The following is a 24,932-nucleotide window of genomic DNA, read 5'->3' as shown; positions in this document are numbered from 1 at the left end:
TCCAATTTGGACCTAAAATTTTTTAGCTTTAACGGTTGATGGGTATTTAAAAAGGTACAAACGGATGGGGGAGAGGACAAAGTTCCAGTATTCTGTGTTAATTTAAACCAACCAATTTTTTTAACAATGCCACTTCTTGGCATAAAGGAATGCAGCTTTTACAATAATAGAAATTTTCTGCCACTACTTTCCTCCTAATATTCAATGGGCATTCATTACATTCTGCTAGCATGTTATTTTTGAGTTTGCATTTGAGTATTTAACCAATTAATTTTTTGAATAGTGGAACTTCTTGGCATAAAGGAATGCTTTTATTAGAAATTCGTCTGCCAGTATTTGCCTCCTAATATTCAATGGGCATTCGTTATTTCGTTCTACTAGCACGTCTACAGTTGGTGTCGTTCTTAAATATCCAGTGCACTTCCTGATACAACAATTCTGTATTACAATCAGCTTTTGCAGAGACGTTTTGAAAGTCTATAAAATATTGATCCATAATCTAAAACAAGCCTAATGATTGTTCGATAAAATAACAAGGAAATAGTCTGGTCCGCACCATACCGACTTTCGGCACATTTGGGTATTTTTCTTGTTTTATTGATTACCTTCTCTACAGGGGGTCCTTTTTAGATGGCCTGGCTGAATTTCTCTTTAAGCATTGAGGCTATCAAACAAAGAAAAATATATAAACGTTTTGTGGTTTACTCTGGGGCGATCAGGAAATTTCAAACCTTGTGACATAACTATGTCATTTTTGACCAATTTAAAATCAAATTTTGCCATTGTTTCCAGAGTAAAAAATCCTTTGAAATGATGTGTCCGGATGTATAGGGCCGTATTTGAAATTTTGAAGTTGAACTGGGCCTGCGGTACCCTGTTTAATTTTTCTCCAAAAAAAAGGTAAACATTTGAAACTAGACTAAAAAATATTAACACATTAACAGTATTTTTTTTATAGCTTCATTGGCTCAAGAGAAATTCAACCGGTCATCTAAAAGGACACCCTTGTATATGCTTTTTAAATTTTTTTTGGGTCGAAGATTAAGCCTAGAAATTTTACTGAATCTACATGACCTATATTCTAACTTCCAAAAGCGATTATACAAATAATAATTATTCAGAAATCGTGAGATGCGGTCTGGTGTGATGTAGGTTTCAGAAAAACATTTTCTTTATCGTGCCAACGTTTCGATCTTTATTTAAATCTTCTTCAGAGCCTGCCAGGGGCACTCTCAACACGACACAAAGGATGGCACACTTACGCAGAAAACAAACACTGTGAGTGACTAGAAATACTTTGATTGAATATAAAAAATATATTTCAAAGGGAAAAACAAGGAATAGAAGAATAGAAGTTACGTATTTTAATTATTCAACGTGCCAATACTGAAATCGAAAGGCAAAAAAATATATTCACCATACTACTTCACAATAAACGGGCTATATAAAAATAAATTGTTCTTCGTATTAACAAAACGATTCAGTCATTATGTAGTACATGCAGTCTGCTTATTGAGTGAGTAAACCGAAAGCTTGAACCTAAATCACATTCAAAGAACATTTATCTCCTTTATCTTCTCCATTAATCCCTCTTTTACGGCCCCAGCAGAAATCCCAATGAAACGCGATATGCTGGCTTCACGATCCACTTCTTCTGGTGATTTAGTTTTTATTGTACATACATACTTGCAGAGTACAGGGGTTGGAACGAATATTGAAAAGATTACAGCGTTTAACAACCTTTAGCATGATATTTTCGTCATGGAACGAACAACTGAAAAATTGTGACTATTAAATATAAATGATCCTTAAATTATCAATTGACATAAATAGCTCACACAATTCTGCCGCCCATCTGCATTAACCATTTGTTGATAAAAACACCAATTTTCTACAGGAATAGCGAGAACCTGTAAACCTATAAGGGGGCGTCATGAAAAGTTTCTGAAACGTGGGTCAATATGATAGGATAATCGTTTGTGAAACTTCTTGTAGCTATTTATGGTCCTTAATACATAAAAAGGAGCGTAGACTATGTTTCAAAAGACATAATTGTAAGGATTTGATACGTTTGAGATTGCAACGTTTGGATGAACCCCAAAGTTGTATACCCGATTATTTTCTTGCGTAATTTAAAGCCATGTAAGTCGTCTGTCTTTGTACAACCCAAAGTATCGGGCAATATTATCTGGGGAGAGATGATTTTTACTGATTTATTGTCATTTTCCACCGCTTGAACAACTGCTCAAGGGTTGTGACATGGGTTTAATGATTTCTAGCTGAGACGACATCTTTATTAGAGCAAAGATATAGAGATGCAGATGGTGAGGAGCCACTGATGAATTTAAAGTGTCTGGTTAAATAGAATTTTAGGATAAGATGGTAGAAAAAATGGAGGACTTTCTTATACTTCAAGATCCAAGGCTTGCTTCAGTTCTAGGAATATCTGGAGAAGATTTTCACTTAAGCGTAGTAGCAATAATGTCTACAACGTGTTAGTACAGTATTAAAAACACACCTTCATCATTTCTACATAATCGCTGTGTTCTGAAGATTTCTGCTCATTTTAACTTGAATTCTATTTATCTGACCGCTGCTTCGGAGTGAGGTGCGGTAAGGTATACTCAGATATCATACCAATAGTTGCCGGTGTCTCTCTCTCTTTGTCCCATCCTCTACACCATTTAAAATGACACTTTTCCCAATTCCGAACACCGTCATTACCAGCTATGGGGATGGTTCTACAATTCTGTCCTCAAAACCCGAATCCTATCCAAGCAACCCCCAGCATCGAACTTATAAAACTGGTGCAAAAAGTGGAGTATAAAAGAAAAAATGTATATGCGTACTTCTACACTGAACAAAAACACCCATGCCCTCCACTATTTATCAACACCAAGAAGCTACCGGCTTCCTCTCAGATCATGCACTTAGGTCTATACCTAGACCGCAGATTTACGTCGAATCCCCACTAAAGCCTTAAGACACAGCAGTTTAACAGAAGATTTGGACAATGACGGAGAATTTTAAAACTGAAATGTATTTAGACCGTCAAAACAAAACTCTCTAGAACACATTACTACGACCAATTTAAACTTATCTAATTCTTCCAATCTAAGTTCCTCAGACAAATTGTCAATGCTCCTTACGTCATTAACCTCACCTGTCTGCCCAAGCCTCACTCCCGATGATATCAGTGTGGACACTGTGAGAAAAAACTATTAGATATAAATTTGTAAAATGAATCAAGAAAGTTTTCTCTGACTTATCCTGGCAGCAGTAATATCTTATGTCCGAATATCATATCCGCAGAATATTTTCCCATCATTCTATGTATAAATGTATCTGAATTAATCGCTAAAAATAATAAAAAATCTGATTTTTTAAAATTGACGAAGGAAATTAAATGAAATTGATGTAAAGGCTGAATCGTGCCTGACAACAGACCGACAACAAGAATAAGCGGAGATTATCATCAAATTCGATTAAATTGCTGTCAACAGTTTATCTGCTAGGGGGACCCTACCGTTGTATTACAGTTTCATTTGTTTGATGAAAAAAAGGCTTTTTCATTTATAAACGTTTTACTATCAATTTTGAAAACTGTAAACAACGTGTTAAGACGATTAAACGTTATTTTATCGTTAAATTAGAAATACGTGTTAAACTGTATACTTTTTGTGAGACAAGTGTGATTTCAACCTAATAGCCCACTCGACAATAGCTCGGCTGGGGTCTGATAAATAAATAANTATAAGCCGGTGCTTTTGAAAAAATCCCATTTGTAAGTATGTCGGGTTCGAATGCAGGGACCTTTACCTTACAGTGATGAGCGCCGTGTCAACGCCAAAACAGTTGCGGCCACCGATGCCCCTGATAAATATTGTGCGACGATTTTAAGATTACACTTAGGTTTCCTTAACATGCGTTGGTCAATGTTTAATGCGACATTTATTGAAGAATAAGAGAGAAAGAATTAAGTTAGATCGAGCAAGGATGGATGAAAAAGGCAAAATAAAGTGAAATTTCATCAAACTAAACTACTTTATTTTCATCAAGGAACTTTTAAACAATCTGACTCTACCCTTATACGAACTATGAGGTTTAAAATAATCAATTAATCGTTGTCAATTCCCACAAACGTATAACATTGTCCCACGTTAGCACATTTAGCATATGACAATCTCGAAAGGTCGTTCACCTTTTTTCGAATCTTGATAGTACTGGTGTGGGGTCTGATATACGAGATTTTTGTATACTATTTAGAAAACCTCTTTAAGTTAAGACTTTGTTTTCTTTATTGTCGGTTATAACGAAGATCGTTTCAAATAATCAAGTCAGATAAATAAAGGAAGAGTTCAAAAAGGTGATCAAAGCAGGAAAAATCCAATTTCATCAAACGTTTTTCTTTAGGCACTTTGAAACAGACAATCTAGCAACTCTTTGGCCTTAAAAAACAATCGTAAATAATCAAGAACGAAAATTCCCTAAATTTATTTCAAAAGTTACGTATAACATTCCTGAATACGTAAGCACGTTCAGCATATGACAATCTCGAAAGGTCATTGACCTATAGCCGTATCTTAATAGCAAGGACTGGTGTCTCATATGCAAGTGTTTTGTGTACTATTTAGAAAACCACTTTTAGTTATAGTTTGTTTTCCTTAATCCTGCTTTATAAAGAGATCAGCTAAGGAAAGGAAGGGTTCAAAAAGGTGGCCAAAGCAGAAAAAATTCAATTTCATCAAACGTTTTTCTTAAGGCACTTTGAAACAGACAATACATTCTAGCAACTCTTTCGGTTTAAAAAATCAATTAATCGAAAATAATCAAGAACGACAATTCCATAAATACAATTGAAAAGTCATCATTCATTAATCATTCCTGAATAAGTAGGCACATTCAGCATATGACAACTTCGAAAGATTCACCTCTATTCTATCTTAAATAACACGGTCTGGGGTCTGATATACAAGTGTTTTGTAAACTATTTACAAAACCTCTTTAATTTAGGAGTTTGTTTTCCCTACCGTGGGTTATAACGAACGTCTTTACAAAGAATCAAATCAGATAAATAATTAATGGTTCAAAAAGGTGTTCAAAACATGAAAAATCCAATTTCATCAAACGTTTTTCTTAAGGCACTTTGAAACAGACAATCTAGCCACTCTTTGGGCTTAACAACAAAACATTCGTAAATAATCAAGAACGAAAATTCCCTAAATTTATTTCAAAAGTTATGAATAACATTCCTGAATACGTAATCACATTCAGCATATGACAATCTCGAAAGGTCGTTCACCTATATTCGAATCTTAATAGCAAGGTCTGGGCTCTGATAAGCAAGTGTTTTGCACACTATTTAGAAAACCTCCTCTTTTAAGTTTAGAGTTGGTTTTTTTTAACGTGGGTTATAAGGAAAGTCGTTACAAAGAACCAAGTTAGATAAAGAAAGGGACGATAAAAAGATGGTCACAGACGGATAAAAATTCTATTTCATCAAACTATTTCCATCAAGTCACTTTTACAAAACTCTTTGCGTTTAAAAAATCAATTAATCGTATACCAGGAATTCCTAAAATTTATGAATATGATAACCGTTCGTATCTCGGGCTGGCGTCTGACAAGCAAGTGTTTAGTATGATACTTATTCAAGTTTAGGCTTCTGTTTCCTTACGATTGTTTATACTGAACCTCTTAACAAAGCAACAAGTCAGAAGAAGAGAGTGCCAAAAAGATGGTCAAAGCAGGATAACAATAAGAAATCGACAAACAATAAACGGTTGCGGCAACTTTTTAAATTATTGTAAGCATCTCATCAAGTTATTAAAAGCTAACAGGTCCTTGGCAGGTGAACTGGTGCTTGTGCACGGCGAGCGGGGGTTTGAAAAATTTAGCAGATATTCACCCTTGGTCAGGGAGAAAGGCTCCTCAGGGCGATCATCAATGATCAAGTTTTCAACAAGCAAACAAATCTACCCACGAGTAGTTATGACTTTCAAAGATCAATGGACGGCTCGCATGAACAATGTAAACAATGTAACTCTGAGAGAAAAGAAAACTTCAAAAACCTAATGGATGTTACATTTTTCAAAATTTTCAAGTTTACACTTCTGTTCCCTTACGATTGTTTGTAATGAATCTCATAACAAAGTAACAAGTCAGATCAAGAAAGAAAGAGTCAAAAAGATGGTCAAAGCAGGTTAACAATAACTAATGATCATACAATTAACGGTTGTCTGAAAGGTCTAGTTATTTACAAATAGAAGCATAAGTTTTAAAAACGTTCGTTGTTTGTTAAAATTTGTTCTTTTTTTTCTTTCCATGTGGCGATAAATCCTTCTTTTTTTCTCGCTATCAACTGCCAGATTACACGTAAACGATAAACCGGGATGACTCGAGCTATTCCCTGATAAATCCAGTGACATCATCGTTTCTGTCAAATCGAAGCGGTCTCGTACATAACGGCATTAAGCCACAATTCTGAATCCTCGCCACCAAACTCCGGCCCGGATTTCAATAAAGCCATGGGGGATTTTACTTCTACTTGTTGCATTATTCAGTTTTTTAATCTCCTATTCTAATTCCCGTGCTGACCCGTGTTTGACGCCCTTTCACGTGACTTCACCTTGTTCAAACACGCCTCGGAAAATATACTTCTTTTTTTTCGTGTTGAAAGGCTAGGCAAATTAAATATTTGTCTGGGGTTGTATAATTTATCAAAGGAAAGTCGGGGGCTTTGTTCGGTAAAAACAACCATTGGAATTATTATATAAGCTTCTTTATGAACGCATTGTTCTTTTTAACTTTGATTTTATTTTTATACATACCTGAACAGGACTGATTTATGCAAGTCTTTCGAAATTTTTCTACAATTTAAGGATATCTCAAAAGCCAAGGTTATCTTATATCCCTGTCGACTTGAAAAAAGAACCATTTCTTTTTATATTTTACCAGACAGACATGCTGGTCCGTTGTCTCTCGCTACTGGCAATATGTTCACTTCTATTCATAGTTTGTATCAAATAGAAAAAGTATGTAAAAGTCGTGGTCTGACCCAAATGTATTCAACTCTGAAGGACTTATGATTTTGTTACTTATATTCTTTATTTATTGTAGTTTATTATGTACCAACAAAATGGTCTAAAGTGCTTTGTTGGGTAATATTCCTCACAAAAAACCAAACAGAAATCGTTGTATTTTTAAATATTTATAATATTATTGGCCTTCTCAATGCCGAAGTACTGGAACGGCTCAATAAAACACCCTCAACTGTGTGCTTCTGAGAAACTTATTTTATTTGGAGATGAAAAGTACAATTCCAAGACGGTGTTTTCTCGAACAGCTTTACTGTGCAAAGGTGAAATGTTTGACACAACATGGTCACACGCGTCTGGTGGAAGGAGGTTCCTGAGGTCAGACGGTCTTTGGAACTCTATACAGCCGATATCACCCTAAACCACAGAACGGTTTGGTTTAACTGTAACTATTCGGTGGTACAAAACAGTTCGAACTTCTACCTCTTCAAACTAAACTGCTCAGAAATGAATAGGCATATTGCCAATTTTGAATATTTTCGTTCCCTAGCATTTTACTTTACTTTTATTATACATTACATTAAAATTTATTAGAAATTATTAAGTTTTATGCTGAAGGAAAATTTAATTTAGTGATTTTCAAAAATAACAACATAAAAGGTTTTAATTCCAGAATTTGTTTTTTGTACACAATAATTTTTTTAAACAATTAATAACTTGTATAATGTCCTCTGCTAGCTAAAACCTCTGTTCTCCTGTTAGGCAGCCTTCTCTGCAACGCATCCATGTGCTCAATGGGATTGAGGTCTGGAGCCGATGTGGGAAGGGGCAGCAGGGAAATTCCCAGGTTTCAAAACATTGATGAACTACTCTGCCTCTATGAAGTCTGGCATTGTCATCCTATCGAAAATCCCTGGTTTGAGGGATGTATTCCCCGATAATTTCTTAGAGTTATCATGGACGTAACGGACTGCGGTGTGATGCCTTCAACAATCAGTTCGTCCTCTAGTTTCAATCCCAGCCCAGACCATTTCATCGCCTCCTCCAAAATGCACTGAAGGAAGCACGGATTATACAGACAAAACGCGACTCATCAGTAAACATAACAGCATTCCAATTGGTGTTCTCTTATAGGCGCTCGCTGTATATTCTGCTGAGTTGCTGGTGGCGGGCTGTTGCTGCAGATCGACTCAAAGGGGAATAAGATGTGAGGCCAACTTCCCACGATTACGAATCGTTTGTGTTGATAAAGGACTAGCCAATTGATCGGGCCTCTTATTGGCACTTCCAGTGTCTTGGAATCGGGCTAAAGCCCGGGGACCATGCTCCGAAAAACGCCAACTTCCTCTGCTATATCCTTTTGCCGGTGACCTCGATGACTTATTTTCATAATAATATAGCGAACTTCTAGTTCAACAACTTCGTCTTTCCAATGTTAAAGAGAATAACTGGATTAAATTGGAGGAATGGTGTTTGTTTACAAAATGAGTAATCTTCATGTTTACTATTCTTAAGTAAATCCGTTATTAAAAATGAGGATTAACATTTGTTTGTTTTTAGCTTGTATTTCCTCCAACTAACAAGAATGTATCGGTTAATTTAATTAAAATTAATAAAATAAGAATAAATTACAAATATCCCTATTATTCATTTTTGAGCAGTTTAAATACTTGATATTCGTCCGATCATCGTTTATTCTTTTTTTTTTGCAGGAGCAAAGAAGCCAGATTGAAAAACGAAAAGCTTGCTGTTTGTAAAAGTGAAAGTTAGGATGAATGGTATAAAAATGGGTTTGGTGGCATATGAATGGTAGTCATAAGGTCAAAACTGCTCACTAACAATAAAATAATTCAAACTTCTATTTACCATAAAAGAGCAAGAGGAGGCCAATCACGCATAAGAAGGCTACCCTAAAAGTGCTTATAAAAATACTGTACGGGAAATGACACCAATACTAGAATACTTTGCCAATCGTAAAACTATGGTAAGTGAATTCAAAATCATCCAATTAATTTTCCACTTCATAGAGAAGCAGCAAAGAGGAAACTGACAAGACTGGGAATGCAACATGCCAGACGCCTAGAGAACACATTTCAAAGCTGTAGATGCTACTCATTCGAACTGAATGGACAAAATATGAAAAGAAACATGACTTGCAAATAACATCAGGACGAAGTAACGAGAAAACATTGAAAAGATAAAGAAGACGTAAGATTAAACGAGATTGAAAACAACAGCCTTTTCGATAGAAAAAAGCTCCAGTTATTGTTGTCTTAATAAATGATGTACTTTCAAAAAGAACAAACTATTGTTACAATTTTATAATATTATGAAAGTTTTTTTTCAAAAGTCCTGTACATCTCGCCTTTTTATCAAACATATTTATGTTTAATTTCAAATAATATACGCCAATATCTGTGTTTAACAAAGTCAACTTATCAAACCCAGATTTGATATGGTTATTCAACCTATACGCACGTTTTCCTCTTGTTTGTTGTGCCAAATTACTTTTCGATTTCACCGTCGACTTCGACATGATTTGGACAGGCCTAAAAGGGGCCAGCCTCGCCATTCAATTAAATTCCAAGTTTTACGGAAAATTAATTTATCCAACTTCATTGCTTATTACGGACGGGGAAAGGGCGATCGATGGGCTTGTAAAGGAGCACATTTTGCGAAATTCTACGAAGTGTTTGTTAATTAAAGTGGTAAAAGGATTTCAGCCCTGGAAAGGGTATTTATTAGCTTTGAATGAACTAGATGGGACGGTGGTTGCAGAGATATAAGCTACCGCATTTTAATTGGTTACTCCCTCTTCCCTTCGTTCCGCTCTCCTCTTAAACAAACGGAACACTTTCTAACAAGATTGCACCCCGATTCCAACCAGATGCCTCTCCCTATTACCCACTATTCATTAATTAATTTGGTAGAACAAGGCAATGCTTTTTAACTTTGATCAGTTATCTGATCAAGTTTATTAATTCATAATCTACTGCGTCTAAAAGCTATGAAAATGGCAAGGCGATGTGACAAGGGCAATTATCATTTGATTATGCTGGGTTCGTGGAATGAATAAAAATTTACTTAATAATAATAATGGTATGAAGTGAATGGAGTCATTATTTGGTTTCACACCCCATGGATCTCATTCAGGCTAGGTGAATAGTAGGGTTATGAAGAAATATCGAGTACACCGCCCCTTGTTGAATGGACGAACGGTACATGAATAGGAAAGAACTGTAGAATGTGTGTGTGTGTGTGTTGAGAGAGAGAGAGAGAGAGAGAGAGAGAGAGAGAGAGAGAGAGAGAGAGAGTGAGAGTGAGAGAGAGGAGAAGAGAGAGAGAGAGAGAGAGAGAGAGAACATGTAGTTTAGTTAGCTTGGATAACATGCAGCTGAAATTATGTAACTGTCAATAGCAACGGATGAGGGATTAATAGTTTAGCAGGACGGACAAGTCGTGACGTCTAACCGTCCTTTAGGTCTATTCGCGGACTGACACCAAAATAGGGGATTCTCCCTACAAGATTTATTCCAAATTTCTATACTAGACGTTTTTTTTAAACCAATTAGCGTGAATTCTATGATGTTAGAGATTAGAATTCCGTTTACAGAATGAAAAAATTATAGTAGTTAAAAAATGAGAGGTCAATTAAATTAGACGTCCTGTACTGTAGTACTGCTTTTTGATTTGATTCTTAATATTTTGGTTCACGTTAGCCTTAAATTTACCCTAATGTTCAATGGCTTAATTGTTCTTAGAGTCTTGACTGTTTGAAATTGTTGTAAGCATCTCATCAACTTATTAAAAGCTAAAAAGGTGAACTGGTGGTTGTGCTCGGCGAGCGGGGGTTTGAAAAATTTAACGGTAGATATTCACCCTTGTTAATGGAGAAAGGCTCAGGGCGATCATCAATGATCAGGTTTTCAACAAGCAAAGAAATCTACCCACGAGTAGTTATAACTTTCAAAGATCAATGGACGCCTGAGAGAAAAGAAATCTTGCAATCTTGAAAAATTATGGATGTTACGTCATCAAAATTTTGTCACGCGCGGTGAAAATTTGGTGAAACAGCACCTGTGGGCAATAAAAATGGCTAAATCGTCGACAGATATATTTCTACTTGGTAGAAGATGGCAGGGTAAAAATTCAATATTGTTTGTTATTCAGAAGTTATAAAGGTTTTATTCAACACTAGCTTGAACTTGATGTATCTTCTATATACTCTAAAGCGGTGCAAACAGTGAAAGAATAGGCTAGAATTAGTCAATAGTCAAATAGCATTTCTTCATTTCATAGTTTTGGTTAAGTGTAAAATCGTTCGAGCAGATTTCAGTTTTCACGAAGAAAAGTTATTCGGGGGATCAACCCAGGCCTTACCCACTTTACACCCCCGTTTGTAGGTTGTGCAGTATAGAGGAAACTGCCGCCCATAGTATGCAAAGTAACTGCTCAATGGAGAAATTCGTAGGTTACCTAGATGACCCGGGAAAATGATCTTGAAATTAGTATCAAGTCAATTAAAGTGAATTAAAGAACTAGGAAAATTACAAGAAACCACTAGGTGTAGTGCTTGGGGAAACCAACATCATCACTGTACAACCCACACACAACTATATCACAACTATATCAGTCTTCTTGCATTACACTAAACAACTGATGCATTGATTAGAAATTCTGTGTGCTTAGTGGTCCTTTTTCGACAAAGAACATCAATTGTATCAATGAACTCAAACGTAATTTAATCGTATAAAAACTCAATAGAAAGCCATTCTTTGCTTTTAAACGCTTTGCTTTGTAAACGAGATAGTCAGGAAATATCAGTAAAAATCTTACGGGTTCTTACAAAGTGTTTCGAGACTAACGGTAGAGTTGAGCAATGCTGGTGAAGCCGGACAAAGCACCTGTGTACCATTAAGTACAGAAGGGGGAACACAATAGTTCTTAAAAGGGCGAGGTATAAACAAAACCCAGGCATCCACAATCTATCAGGCCATTACAAAAGCCATTGTGATTGTCAAACTCTCTTTAATCAGGTTATAAGGCTAATTTCATTATTTGTGCTATAAGATAAACCATTGTGAAGGTTCGATAGGTTGGATAAAACAAACCATGCCTTTCGGTAGAAATCGCATAAAAGAAAAAAGTCAATTGACGCTTCGTGTAGTTTTGTTTACCAATTGATGAAAACTTTGTGTTGATAATCTTCGATTATGAATGTCAGGTCATGCGACTACTTCAGAACATCGGTTTGTCACGAAACTTCAAACGACGCGGTTACCCATGCGAGTACCTCCGGAATTATCAAAACCCATATCCGAACAGTCTCGATATGAGAAAAATAAATAATTTGTAGAATAAAAACAAAAGTTTCAAATCTTGCAATTTTGTAATGTACAGTAGGTTTATGTAAGTTGAGCTTTTCTGCAACGGTGAATTGTTTTGAACGTTGATTTTATCGAAATACTGCCAATTAAACAATAAATGCTTAGAATAGTTGACAAACAGGTTAAACGTGCTAACAGCCAAGTAATTTAAATAAAATACGTTTATACGCTCAACGGAGCGTGGAAAAACATTCCAATATGAAAAAAATGGATTATAAAATAAAAATTTTATCTGGAAAAACACACTTGTTTACCTGTAACTTTTCTCACTCTTGTTCCAGGCCTAATGTTAAACTGTAATTGAAGTTTTTCTAAACATTAATTATGAAAACTGACAAAAAAAGACTATACGACTTTTTTGTATTACTGAATAAAAACCTTCAAATGAATAGTTAAATTATTAGTGTTAGTATTAATCAAAGTTTTTATAGCCCTCACATATCGAATCTCAGTAGTTAAATATTTTTCCTTCAGAATAAACCACTCTTTCACCGCTTTTTGATTAATAGATAATCCAAACAAATCCACCCCCTTTCAACGCCTTTTGATTATTAAAACATAAATTAATTAATTTTAGCATATGAATTACTAACGATAATTTTATGACAATGGCTGTACATAAAAATAAAATTATATCAACATGGTAATTTAGGCTTTCTAATAACCTTGAAAGCCGAAAAGTCAAAATAAGACACATTCTTGCACTTTTGGACAGCAAAACACATTCTTGCAAAAATTTCGTAAATTTAAATTAAACGAAAAATTTATTGAGTTCGCGAAAGTTTCTGTAGCCCTGGGTTTTACCAAAAGCTCGGAGATTAAATATTGTCCTTACGTTCAAGCTACACTTTCAACTCCTGGTTCCTCCTTTTAGTTATATATATAAATGTATAAAATAATAAATGCATTGCAAGTTCTTGAAGTCCTGATAATGTTGACAAAACTCACCCTTCTTGTATATCTTTTACAAGAATATCTTATAAAACACATCTTTTTATATAAATAAATCAATTATAGATCTATTAACATTTTTATGTACAGCCATGATAGTATTTATATGTTGAACTACGTTTTACATATAAAACTAATCAGACAAAAAGTAATTTAGATTTTTTATTGGCCATGAAAACTAAGAATCAGTCAAACAGGTAATCTTTTGCCTTTTGCCATGGAAATTATTTGCCATTTTAACAAAACAATAAATTTATTGTGTTTAAATGTGGACAGACATCGCATATCACAGATAGGTTCCACTTCGACCATTGGTTTTGGTTAACATGTTAATTATTATGTTTGGATAAAATACCCATCCTCCATTTTTTTAAACAATCATTAATTATTCGGAAATCGTGAGATGCGGTCTGGTGTGACGTAGGTTTCAGAAAAGCATTTTCTTTATCGTGCCAACGTTCCGGTCTTTATTGAGATCATCTTCATGGCTCAAAGTGTTTGTCTTCTGTGTAATTGTGCCATTCTTGCGTGTCGTGTTGAGACTTACTCTAGTAAAGGTCACTGAACACCACACACTCTTGTTAAACGTTGAATTTCGATAATTGTGGCAGTCTTGCGTGTCGTGTTGAACATGTTTTTCCGCCTTTATGGTGGTGTATTTCAACATTATTGTCACAATTTGATTGGTGGTTTTATTGAAAACAAGAAAATAAGATTCAGGATCGTATTAAACGAAATAAGGCATATAAAAGTAACAAAAACGAAAAAATGCCTGGTGTAACGTAGGCCAAAAACTCCTTATTGGAAAAAACAATTCGGATTTAAGCACCCTTTAAAACCGTTAATTAAGAATTTTTATGAGAAACAAAATAAATAAACGTTTTTGAGCTGGATTCGCCAAGTCAATTTTTTCACCGATAACCGGTGTTACAGTTATTAATCATCTGAATTTTATCCAAATTGAACATTAATAGAGCAGTTAGAAATATTGCTTTGTTAGGCTATATCAACAAGGTTTAGATATTATGTCATAATAAATGAGAAAAATAAGAATAAAATCTGTAAAACCACCTCGAATGTATTATTATACAGGGTGAATTGCTACTCGTGCTACAAACTTCTCCAGTAGATTCTTCACCCTAAAATGAACAAAAAAGTTCATATTGTCCATGGTNGTTGAGAATCGGACCATGGACAATATGAACTTTTTTGTTCATTTTAGGGTGAAGAATCTACTGGAGAAGTTTGTAGCACGAGTAGCAATTCACCCTGTATATCTCCAGTCTCGATCTATTTGAAGGGACGACGTTTGTTCCATTAAGTGTAGTTTATAAGGTTGTAAACGCCTGTAAAGTCCATTTTTCCGTTAGATCGAAGTTGTCCTTTCAAAGTTAACACCATTTTTGTGATTTTCGAGAGAGAAAAAAAATGTCGGCATTGTATTCAGGAATTATTGAGAGTGAACAACTGATATCAACTTTCTTTCTTGTCTCCAGTCTCTTGTTCTTCCCAAAAAACGTATGTATTTTCCATATGATCTTTTATGCCGAATAGGGAAATAAAATCTACTCACAACTCTTGAAATTTAAGAATCAGAAACAGCCATTTTCTTGCGTATTTAAACGAACAAAATAATTATTATTTACCAATTTGGACCAAACAATAAATTTAATCCAATAATCTAACTTTTCCACATATGAAAATTACCTATAACGAATTTTTCTACTGTTTTTATTACCCTTTCAGCAACTTTTTGATTAATACACAAATATTGCAAATATAATAAGTTCGTTCAGCTTGATGATTGTAGTACGATTTACCTTTATTTCATAGACTTTTAATCTAAAATAATAAAAAAATTTCTACAGCCTAACTGAGTTCTCGTTCCATTCCCAAAAAACAGACCTTTTGAGATGAAAAATTTTGCGGTGCAAAACAATTGGGCTAAAAATGCTATTTAACCACTTATTACATTCTGGATAATTTATATGAATTTTTGATAAGTAAATTACTAATTAAGGCAGTTAATTATTTCCTTTTGTGGAAATTTTTATTATATTACCTTAATAATTATTTCACTCTATTGATTAACATATTTTGAAATGAACAACGATTTCGAGATGCAATATCAGTTAGACAAACAAATGGTAGGAGTATGGTCTGAAGAAACTGTATATAAAAATCACCTAATAGATTTCATGTTAGACGAAATAAAACAGGTTATACTGTTTTCCAATAAAGGAAAGGCTTAAGTCGGCGAGGCTCTGAGAAAATTGGGAAAAATAATCAATGGGAAAACAATGCCGCAATCTCTACGGGAACGATATAGTAATTTTCCACTTGATGAAACTGATATGGTACGAAACCTTACAAAACCGGCTTTACGACAAGAGGAGACGGTTAACAAGGGAAATTTTCCCCATTTATCATAAATTCTTCATTTCGCGCGCGCGCGTGTGTGTGTGTTTCATCGTCAATCATTCCACGATGAGTTTAAAAATACCATAAAACCTCGAAATTTTTTAATTCCATCTCGTTCCCAACTTTTAATTTTTAATTTCATTAAAACAACCTTTGCGTTGTAATTTGTACGGTCGATTCAATTACACGCCGCAGTGGTCTAATGACCGCGATTGGTTTTACAACAACAATAACATATTAACGATGTAATCTGTGTCGTAATTGTTAAAACCAACATGTCGTGCTGTTTTTAATTTTTTTTTACACATTTTAATTAACATTACAACTTCGTTGTAACTACTACCGTTTCAATGAATTAAATCCAATAATATTTATCTTGGTATAAAATACGCTTAACATTTTATACAAAAATTCATTACCATTCATGTTCAATTTAGTGAATTAATTTTGAAAAATTAACACAGGTGGTGAAGAAAGGTTCGCTACAATCCATTCAGAATTCCCCCTTTATTCTTTTCCAATGTTAAAACATCGATTCAACCTTGCTGAAACGCAACTTTGTTAAACCAAAAGCCGGTGAAATCAAATCAATGAAACCCCTTTCAAATTCGTAGTTACTTAATTAACCTCATGACAACAAATAGTCTTTCAAGCTGAACCTTATGATCAGACAGAATTTTCAAAGGTGACAGCCCGACAAAAACCTTTGTTGTGGATATTAATTTATGCCTACGCTCCTCTCTTTTACAAGCTTAAAGGCTAGGAATAATTATCGTTTTCCAAAGAAATTTCAATATAAATTCGTATAATTCCTAATGTTGTTAAAGCCTGATGACCCTGGTTATAATCAAATTACGTGTTCATTACTTCATTATACAATATTGAATGTTTTACCTGAGTTTTTACACGCTAATTTAATTTATTAGCACATTAAAATAATTAATTAATAGGAACAATAAAATATACGTTGTTAGTCTGTATACAGGCGACGCTCTGATGCTCTGTGTTCCGCATAAAAATTTTCATTCCACATTTCATGTTTCCATTTGTATCAAGAACATTATATAGTACGTTGATATAAGATAATTATATAACAAGATAAAATGCCAAAAGGCGCTTTCAGTAAAATAGGCCAAAAATATGGAATTCTTTCTGACCACAACCCTAATCCTAAGTAACTATTAGAAAGGCTGGTCGATTGCATAGAAGATCCTGCCAAAAATATTGTTACAACTTTCGGATTTGTTTTAAACACCCATTGAAGGTCTTAACTAAGATATACTATACAAAAATGGACTTTTTGGGCTGTACTATCCGGGGGGAATTTTTTTTCCGATGCCCTGTGTTCCACATAAAAATTCATTACTTTTCAGCATCTTATCCAAATTCCACGTTATTACAGTTAGTAGTAGTATTATTTAATCACGGTAGCTCAAGTTAGAGCAGCGGGGTAATGAGCCGAAGGTCGTTGGTTCGAACCCCGCTCATGACGCTAACTCGTTCATCCCAATCAAGACCTTAGAAAAAAGTATAATTAATTGAAGTTATTACATGAGTTGGAAATCTTAATATTTCTTGTTTCAGCCAATGTCAAGAACATTTAGATTTTATGTTATGACATCGTATTAAATGAAATTAAATATAAAAAGTTAAAATACCAAAAGACGCTTCTAACAAGTGAGCCAAAAAATGGTACCATTCAGATTTGTTTTAAGCACCATCAAAGGTCTTAGTTAAGAAAATATATTTCAAAGAAAAATAGACATTTTTCAGCTGTAATAGTGGGGGGAGCAATTTTTTCGCCGATATCCTGTGTTCCACATAAAAATTCATAAATCTTAAGGATGTTATAGAAATTCAACGTTTAACAAGAGTGTGTGGTGTTTAGTGACCTTTACATGATGATTATTTGAAGGTCGTGAGATGCGGTCTGGTGTGACGTAAGTTTCAGAAAAAACATTTATCTGTCGTGCCAACGTTTCGATCTTTATTGAGATCATCTTCAGAGCCTGGGATTTATAAACATTGTTTAAATTTCAAATTACCAAAAACACATCAAACGTTTTATTTTATATCTCCATTTCCAAATTTATTTAGGTTTGTGCCATTACGTGAACTTGATACGGTTATAAACACCTATAATGTTTCCTGAAGGTCGGTGGAGTTTTTTCAAAAACATCGACATTTTTGTGATTTTCGAAAAAATAAGAGGCATTTTGAAGTTTGTATTCGGATTATTTTTATGTGCAAATCACGACTATTAACATTGTTTCTTACAAAAAATAAAAATATACAATATTTTAATCTAGTAGCTCCGTTACTACGTCAAATTATATTTGGCAGCCAGCCACGGAATCAGTATCGTAGATATGAAGATATTGAAATATATAATGTGTGACTAAACGACTTAGCAAAGTAGATTAAAATGTATTTATTTATTTTTTAAGCAATAAACCATGTTAATATTCATTACATCCTAACACATGTAAAATAAATTAACAAAATAGGCAGAAAAACTATTCCTTTGCATTTGTCTTGGACCTAAGTGTCTAATATTTTTCGGCCTTTTTTAAACAGAAGTTTTTTGCTCTACTTTCCTGAAAGAGACTTTTCGTTTTTGTAACTTTTCATGTATCTAATCTCATTTACAGTACCCTGCATACTATTTTCTTGCCCTAGATAAAAACCAATAAAATGATATATAATAACTTTGAAATACATACAGCACAAAGGCAGAAAAACATATGTTTAAAAAATTACTTAAATTAGTAACTATATTTTTTTTCTCTTATGTTGACAACAACGCTCGGACTTATACGTAATATTTTTTGACCTAGTATCACCAAACACAGGTTTAGTTAATTTCGGTGATTCAGCGTCCGGAATTCCTTATTAGATAGAACTGTATTGTAAGATTAAAAATGGAACGTTCATATTTATTAACCTAGTAAATTATTAATCCATCCCTAACTAACACGTATGCCTCTCGAAAGCTCTTCGGAGTAGGAGAGTTTTTCTGTCAAATTGGCCTCCTCCCTACTTGCTATTTAATGTTAAAAATAAATATTTAATACATTACAGATAAAAACATTGTTTCCAAATAGAAAAAGTAGTTTCACAACAAATGAATAGTATTAATCATAGTTAATCTTTTGTCGTAAGGTTTTGGTTGAGATGAAAAAGTTAGTGTCACGAGAGGGATTCGAACTCATGACCTTCGGCTCAATACGCCTCTGCTCTAACCAACTGAGCTATCGTGACAATAGCCTAAACCTTACATAAAAAGATTAATTGATTGAATGAAGTAATTTGGCCAATAGACCACTAAATATTACTGATTTAATTAATCATAATATTAAAGATTAAAACACCTTGTTTTCAGAATTATACCGAACTATACAAAACATCAGTATTGTTCTGAAAAAAGGAACTAAGGCACTAGAATAAGGGTAAGGTTAATACGATCTTTCTTTACGAGCTGGAGTTGTCACGGGATAAAAGAGCTTATCCTCTAGCGGAAAAAGAGACTACCTTTATCTTTCATCGCTTTTTCCCAACAAAAAATGCTCAATTTAGTCTTTAAAGGAAGGAAAATATAAAGAAAAACTTACCGAGTGGCTAACGCTGACATGGTCCGTCGTGTGAATGACGGTTTCTGTTGTGACCGCTGTCGATTCAGTCTGCGTGTGGCTGGTCGAGGAGATCCTGTATTGCATCCCCGTGATGCTGCAGTGCCTCGTGGACCGAGTGGTGCTGTTGACGTACAGGCCGGTGATGGTCACGTCAGTGTCTTGGTTGACGATGACCGCCACCTTTTTGCTCGAGCCGCTGACTATCATTTCGTCGTCGCTCGTCTCAACGTCCATGTCGGTGCTGGTCGAGTCGTCGGAAGAATTTCTCATACCACGTTTACGTAGATCGCCATCGCCGCGAACGGAACGTTTTTCCATCGAGTATGTAGCCGCGAGCATCGCTGACGCGTTCAGAGACGCCATTCTCTTCCTCACGACCATATCCTTTAAGTCCATCATCAATTCGCACCTTTTGCGTCTTTTTCTCACTTTCTTAACCGGTTCTTCTTTCTTCTTTTTGTTCTCGTCGTCGGACTGTACGTCAAACTTTTCTTTCACTTCTTTTTCTTTAACTGCGGAAGGTGAAGGAAGTGGAGGAGGTGAGGAGTGACGTTGCTTCCCCTTGGTTTTCTTTTCCGAAACGTCAGACTCGTCACCGCTCGAGGGTTGAGAAGAGGAAGATGTTTCAACGTCGTAATGACGACCTACACTCCTCATACCTGGGGTCGTGCGGAGTGTCCTTCGTGTGACTGTGTTCTCCTCTTTCATCAACGAAAAATCGCTTTTAACCGATTTATCGTCTGAGGTTTCCGGTTCGGCTTTTATGACGGCTTCATTTAAGTTCTGTTCTTTAGGTTTTTCCGTCTTCTTTTTATCGACACGCTGTTTGGACTTGTCGAACATTTCCATCATCGCTCCACGGCTTTCGTTTTCGTAGAGGCAATGAACTTTGGCAAGGGCGTTTAGCGACGCTTCTCGATGTCGTCGCGGGCCTTCCCAAAAGCCAAACAGTTTCAGACGACGCGTTTTCAGATCGTCGTCACTCTCTTCTCCTTTGATGTTAGTTTCGGCCACGGGGATAATTTCTACTTTCTTTTCCTCGACTTTTTCTACCGTTTTTCCTTTGAATATATTTCGTTTATTGCACTCTTTTTTCGACTTTGTAGGAGATTTGCTCCGTTCTTTTCTGACTAGTTTTTCCGGTGCCGGCGAAACTTTGCCCTCCTCCGCGCATTTTTTACTCGATTTAGTGTCATCCGGTTTTGACATTTTGATCTTATGTTTAATATTCTTTTTTATAATTTTTTCGTTGCACTTTTTCTTTTTGCTTATCTGTTTCGTAACTTCTGCAACGTTAACTGAATCAGCTTTTACTATTTCTACTTCTTTTTTAATCTCCTTAGACTCCGATTTCTTTGGTTTTAGAATTTTAAGTTTCTTCTTAACATTGTCGATTGTGTCTTCTTTGAGAGACTTAGGATCTTTTTTAGCTTCCTTCATTTTTTCTTCTTTAGCATCGACAGGCTCTTCCTTCGTGTCTTTCTTCTCTAATTTAGATTCTTTTTTAACGTCCTTTCCCGATTTTTTCTCGACATCCTTTTTGGTCTCTTTTTCTTTGACCTCTTTGGAATCCTTTCCTTTACCCTGGCAGGAATCTTTCTCGTTCTGTTCCACAACGTTTTTTATTTCCAATTTGTTCTGGAGTTTATTTTTGATCGGTTTCTTCGTCGCGATGGTTTTCGAAGTCGAAGGTTTAGTCTTGGGCGGCGTGATCTTCTTCGTGAGCACGGCGACTTCTAAAATGGTGCTTACCACGGTTTCCAACTTTCCACTTGTTCCGCCGATATTCTTAATCAGACTTTTGGCAGGCTCCGGCTGCTTGGATATTTTTCTCTTTCCGATCTTACCAGAGGACGGACCGGTTTTTTTCACTTTCTTAGGGCCGGTTTTATTTTGAGGCTTTTTGACATGAATCACAACTTCGACGGGCTCGCTCGAAGTTTCGCCGTTTTCGGCCTCTTCGGCTTCTCTGGCCTGTTGTGATTGCGCCGGTGTTTCGGGTTGTTGGTTTGAACTAGTACTAGGTGTCGAGTTGGCCTGTTTTTTTCCAATAGCCTTCTTCTTTTTCTCTATTTTATCCAACGTCTGTTTTTTAGCTATTAGCGACGGTTTCTTGACGAATTTTTTAGCTAACTTTGGTTTTTCTTTAATCAGCGTCTTTGGCTTTGCGTTTCCGGCATTTTGACCAGTGTTCGAAGGCTTTTTGGCAACCTTCGGCTTAGTCGTCATATTAGAATCTTTCGACTGGGTTTTACTCCCGGCAGAATCATTACTCTTACCGGTTGTTTGCTTCTTGTTGCCTTTCACCTTTTTTTTTAGTTCGTTCGCCGAAACACTCCTGGTTTGCCTGACTTCTTGCGCTGGCCGCTTGCTGGCGGGAAGGAGAGGTTTCCTCATCTCAATCCCGCCTCTATGTTTTTTATTTATCTACGTCCGGCTATGACAGTTTCCATCCAATTAAATTTAAAATGAAAATTATAAAATAAATTATAAAATAAATAAAATAAATAAATAACACTCGGTCAATTTTAACTGCGAACCATTTTTAACCGAAAACCCCCCACGTTTTGCGCACGTTTATAAAACACAAATTCCACTGGTAAAAAACACTCCGCGGGCACTGTACATTTTACCGAACAGCCGCACTTATCTTCCTTTGATGATTTTCTACACCACACTGCGTCTTATCTAAAACAAAAAATTAACACAGATTAAAGGAATTGTTTATCCTTCCATAGGTAAAAATTATACTAATTATTCAATTGCCACAAATACTTTTGTAAGAATAAAGTAAAGATGATTAATGAAATATATCTGGCGTCTTAATCCATTTAAAGGAAACTTGTAGCAAAGATTTACGCCGTTTACAACGTAAAAACCATCGCAGTAACAGATTTACACTTGAGATTATACGCGGTAAATCTTTTGAAAGGAGATGTCAAATTGTTGATAAACACTGAATAATAAAACAAAAAATACCCCATCTACAGCCAAAGATTATCCAATATATTTATATTACCGAAGGACATTCTTGAAAGAGGGTTCAATTCCAAAGGAAAAAAATAAATTCCTATGAAAAGTCAGTCGGGGATTATTTTAATGAGCAATATTTTTCTCTATTAAAACTCCGGAGGAAAGATAAAACCGTCTACAGTTTAAATTGTTTATTGCTCACTATCATTTTCCTTGAAAAACTAAATAAACAGACTGTGCGAAATAAACTCTAAAGCCAAGTCGATTCAAAAGATCCTAAATTTCAATAAACAAAGCGAAAAAGTTAAATCAAATTAACATCTACCGAATCTACCATCCGTGATAAATCTATAGCAATAAATTATCCAGGCTAACTTTCTAGGAATGTATTGTACAAAGTAACACCTAAACAACAAGAACATGACCAATTTTACACCGAATTCAAACAAAAGGTCAAACTACTGCTGACTGTTATATATTATTAACTGAGCACTTAGTTCTTTTTTATGGATATAATTATTTAAAGAATATTTTCAATTATGTTCCTGTGCACTAATCATTGGTTCTCAAAGGGGTGTTTAAGACAGACCAACAGTACGCGATAAAAAATCGGTTCAGCCATCAGGCAAAAAGGGAATAAGAATAAATTAATTAACTTAATTGTTGAAATTGTTTTATTTAGAATATGGAATTTGTAAGACTAATCTGCCTTATTTAAATTTGCTAACATTTGTTTTTTGTGTGTTTTTTGAATAAAAAAAGTAAATACATTACTTTTTTTCCATTTTTTAGAACGTTTCGGGAATTTGCACCCATCAACATCTTCATTTTTTATAAAAAGACATAAGACGATCTCACGATCTCCAAATAAGTATAACATTGATATTCATATTTACCAATCTTTATCTTGTTTAACTTTTTTTATTAAATTTATAATTTATTAATATACATAATGTATTTTTGAAAAATAATATCTTGCATAAAAAAAAACTTCCATCTGTAATTTAGAAGAGCAGATAAGATCATTTAGGGATAATGGAAAACCAAATTACACGATTGATCTCACGTAAAACCATTAGGAACCTTCAAAAATATAAATAAACAAAGAACTACACTAAATAGAAACAAAGGACGAAAAATTACTGTACTCGATAACTTGTAAATGTACATAAACATCACATTTAACACTAAAAAAACACAATTAACAACAGTTAACACACATCTATTGCCATTTAATACACTGTACCAATTAAAAAATGTAAAAGCCGGCACTCACAAAAAACGACCAATAAGAAAACTCAGACTTAATCCTCTAAGGTACCCACAAACATAGCACCGACACACATACACACACACATCACCGCGGCCTTAGAAAATTGACTGCAGGGAAATCACTCAACCCAACACTGAAGAAGGCGAAATGCCGAAATGCGTCTTACAAACGAACCCAGCGAAGATAGACGTTGATGATCGGTAAGAATAACATTACATTTTCCATTTAAGCTGTTGACAAAATCGTATCAATTAAGAAGAAACTTGATTTCTGGAAAGCTTTCATTGAAAAATGACAGCCTGAATTGTTCGAAAGCCTCCACAACTTCTTCTCAGAGAAAGACTTAAATATAACGATTGGTGATAGGATAATAAACATTGAAATCCTCGTATTTTTCAAATGAGGCTTCTCAGAACCATAAATCGGCTGTATTAAACGAACAGTATTTTAAACGCGCTTTATTGTTAAGTTCCGAGAAGGAACTTTGTATGCTGGATTCTGATACCAATTTAAAAGATATCTTCAATGGCAAAATCGTGAAGTGGAGAGTACTGTAAACTTTCAAGAGAAGGTATTTCTTTTTTATTGCCATTTACTAACAGCAAGCATGTAAAACGGGTATATTCTTATGCTCACAAAAGAAATAAATATAGGAGCCAATCAAATGCAGCTGCGGGTTTGAGAATATGTCTACCCTCTTTTGAACCAAATTTTGGAAAATGCATTAGTGCAATTGCAAAAGGTGCAACAGTAGACCGCACCAACTAGTTAAATTGACATCTAGTCTCAAAAACCCCATTAATTTTATAAATAAATATAATGTTTGTGTGTCTAGTGTCCCTTCTACTTTAATTTTTGTGATTTCGGTTCAAAGAAGTTGGTATTGGTTGATATGAAAAACATAAACATTTCTACATTTTCGATTTAGAAATTTACTTCTCAGTGTCCTTAGTATAAAAATGAAACGTGAATGAAAATATCATCATTACGCTGGTCTGAGCAGAGTTGAAGGGTAAGTATGATGTGTTATGAGAAGGATTATGGCCTGGGATACTCTTTGGGACCCTAACCAGTATTTTTATACTATAATATAGCAGACTGAAAAAGGTGGAGGACCAGCTCTCTAAGGAAACATGCACGTTAATGAAAATATTTGCGCTATTTTAGTGGAAAATTTTAAGAAAAATCCTGATAAATTTAAAACAAAAAAACTGCCAACACTACAAATAAAGTTCATTATGTATTTAGTTTCAATTGA

At 34.8% G+C, this 24,932-nt stretch overlaps 1 protein-coding gene across 5 annotated transcripts in view; it reads right to left on the bottom strand.

Annotated features, from left to right (window-relative positions):
* The window catches only part of LOC106671029 (muscle M-line assembly protein unc-89-like), a 322,849-nt gene that overhangs the window by 260,860 nt on the left and 37,057 nt on the right, over positions 1 to 24,932 (bottom strand). For all 5 annotated transcript variants that reach the window (XM_024229294.1, XM_024229292.1, XM_024229295.1 and 2 more), the window contains exon 3: positions 19,408 to 22,116. In XM_024229294.1, coding sequence (XP_024085062.1) covers positions 19,408 to 21,825 — 2,418 coding nt within the window. In that variant the 5' untranslated portion in view covers positions 21,826 to 22,116. The remainder of the gene's footprint in view (positions 1 to 19,407; positions 22,117 to 24,932) is intronic.

Source organism: Cimex lectularius, unplaced genomic scaffold, assembly GCF_000648675.2.
Source record: "Cimex lectularius strain Harlan isolate CLEC.00 unplaced genomic scaffold, Clec_2.1 scaffold358, whole genome shotgun sequence".
NCBI classification, from domain to species: Eukaryota; Metazoa; Arthropoda; class Insecta; order Hemiptera; family Cimicidae; genus Cimex; species Cimex lectularius.
Note: the sequence above shows the minus strand (reverse complement) of the source record. Positions and strands in the feature narration are given on the sequence as shown.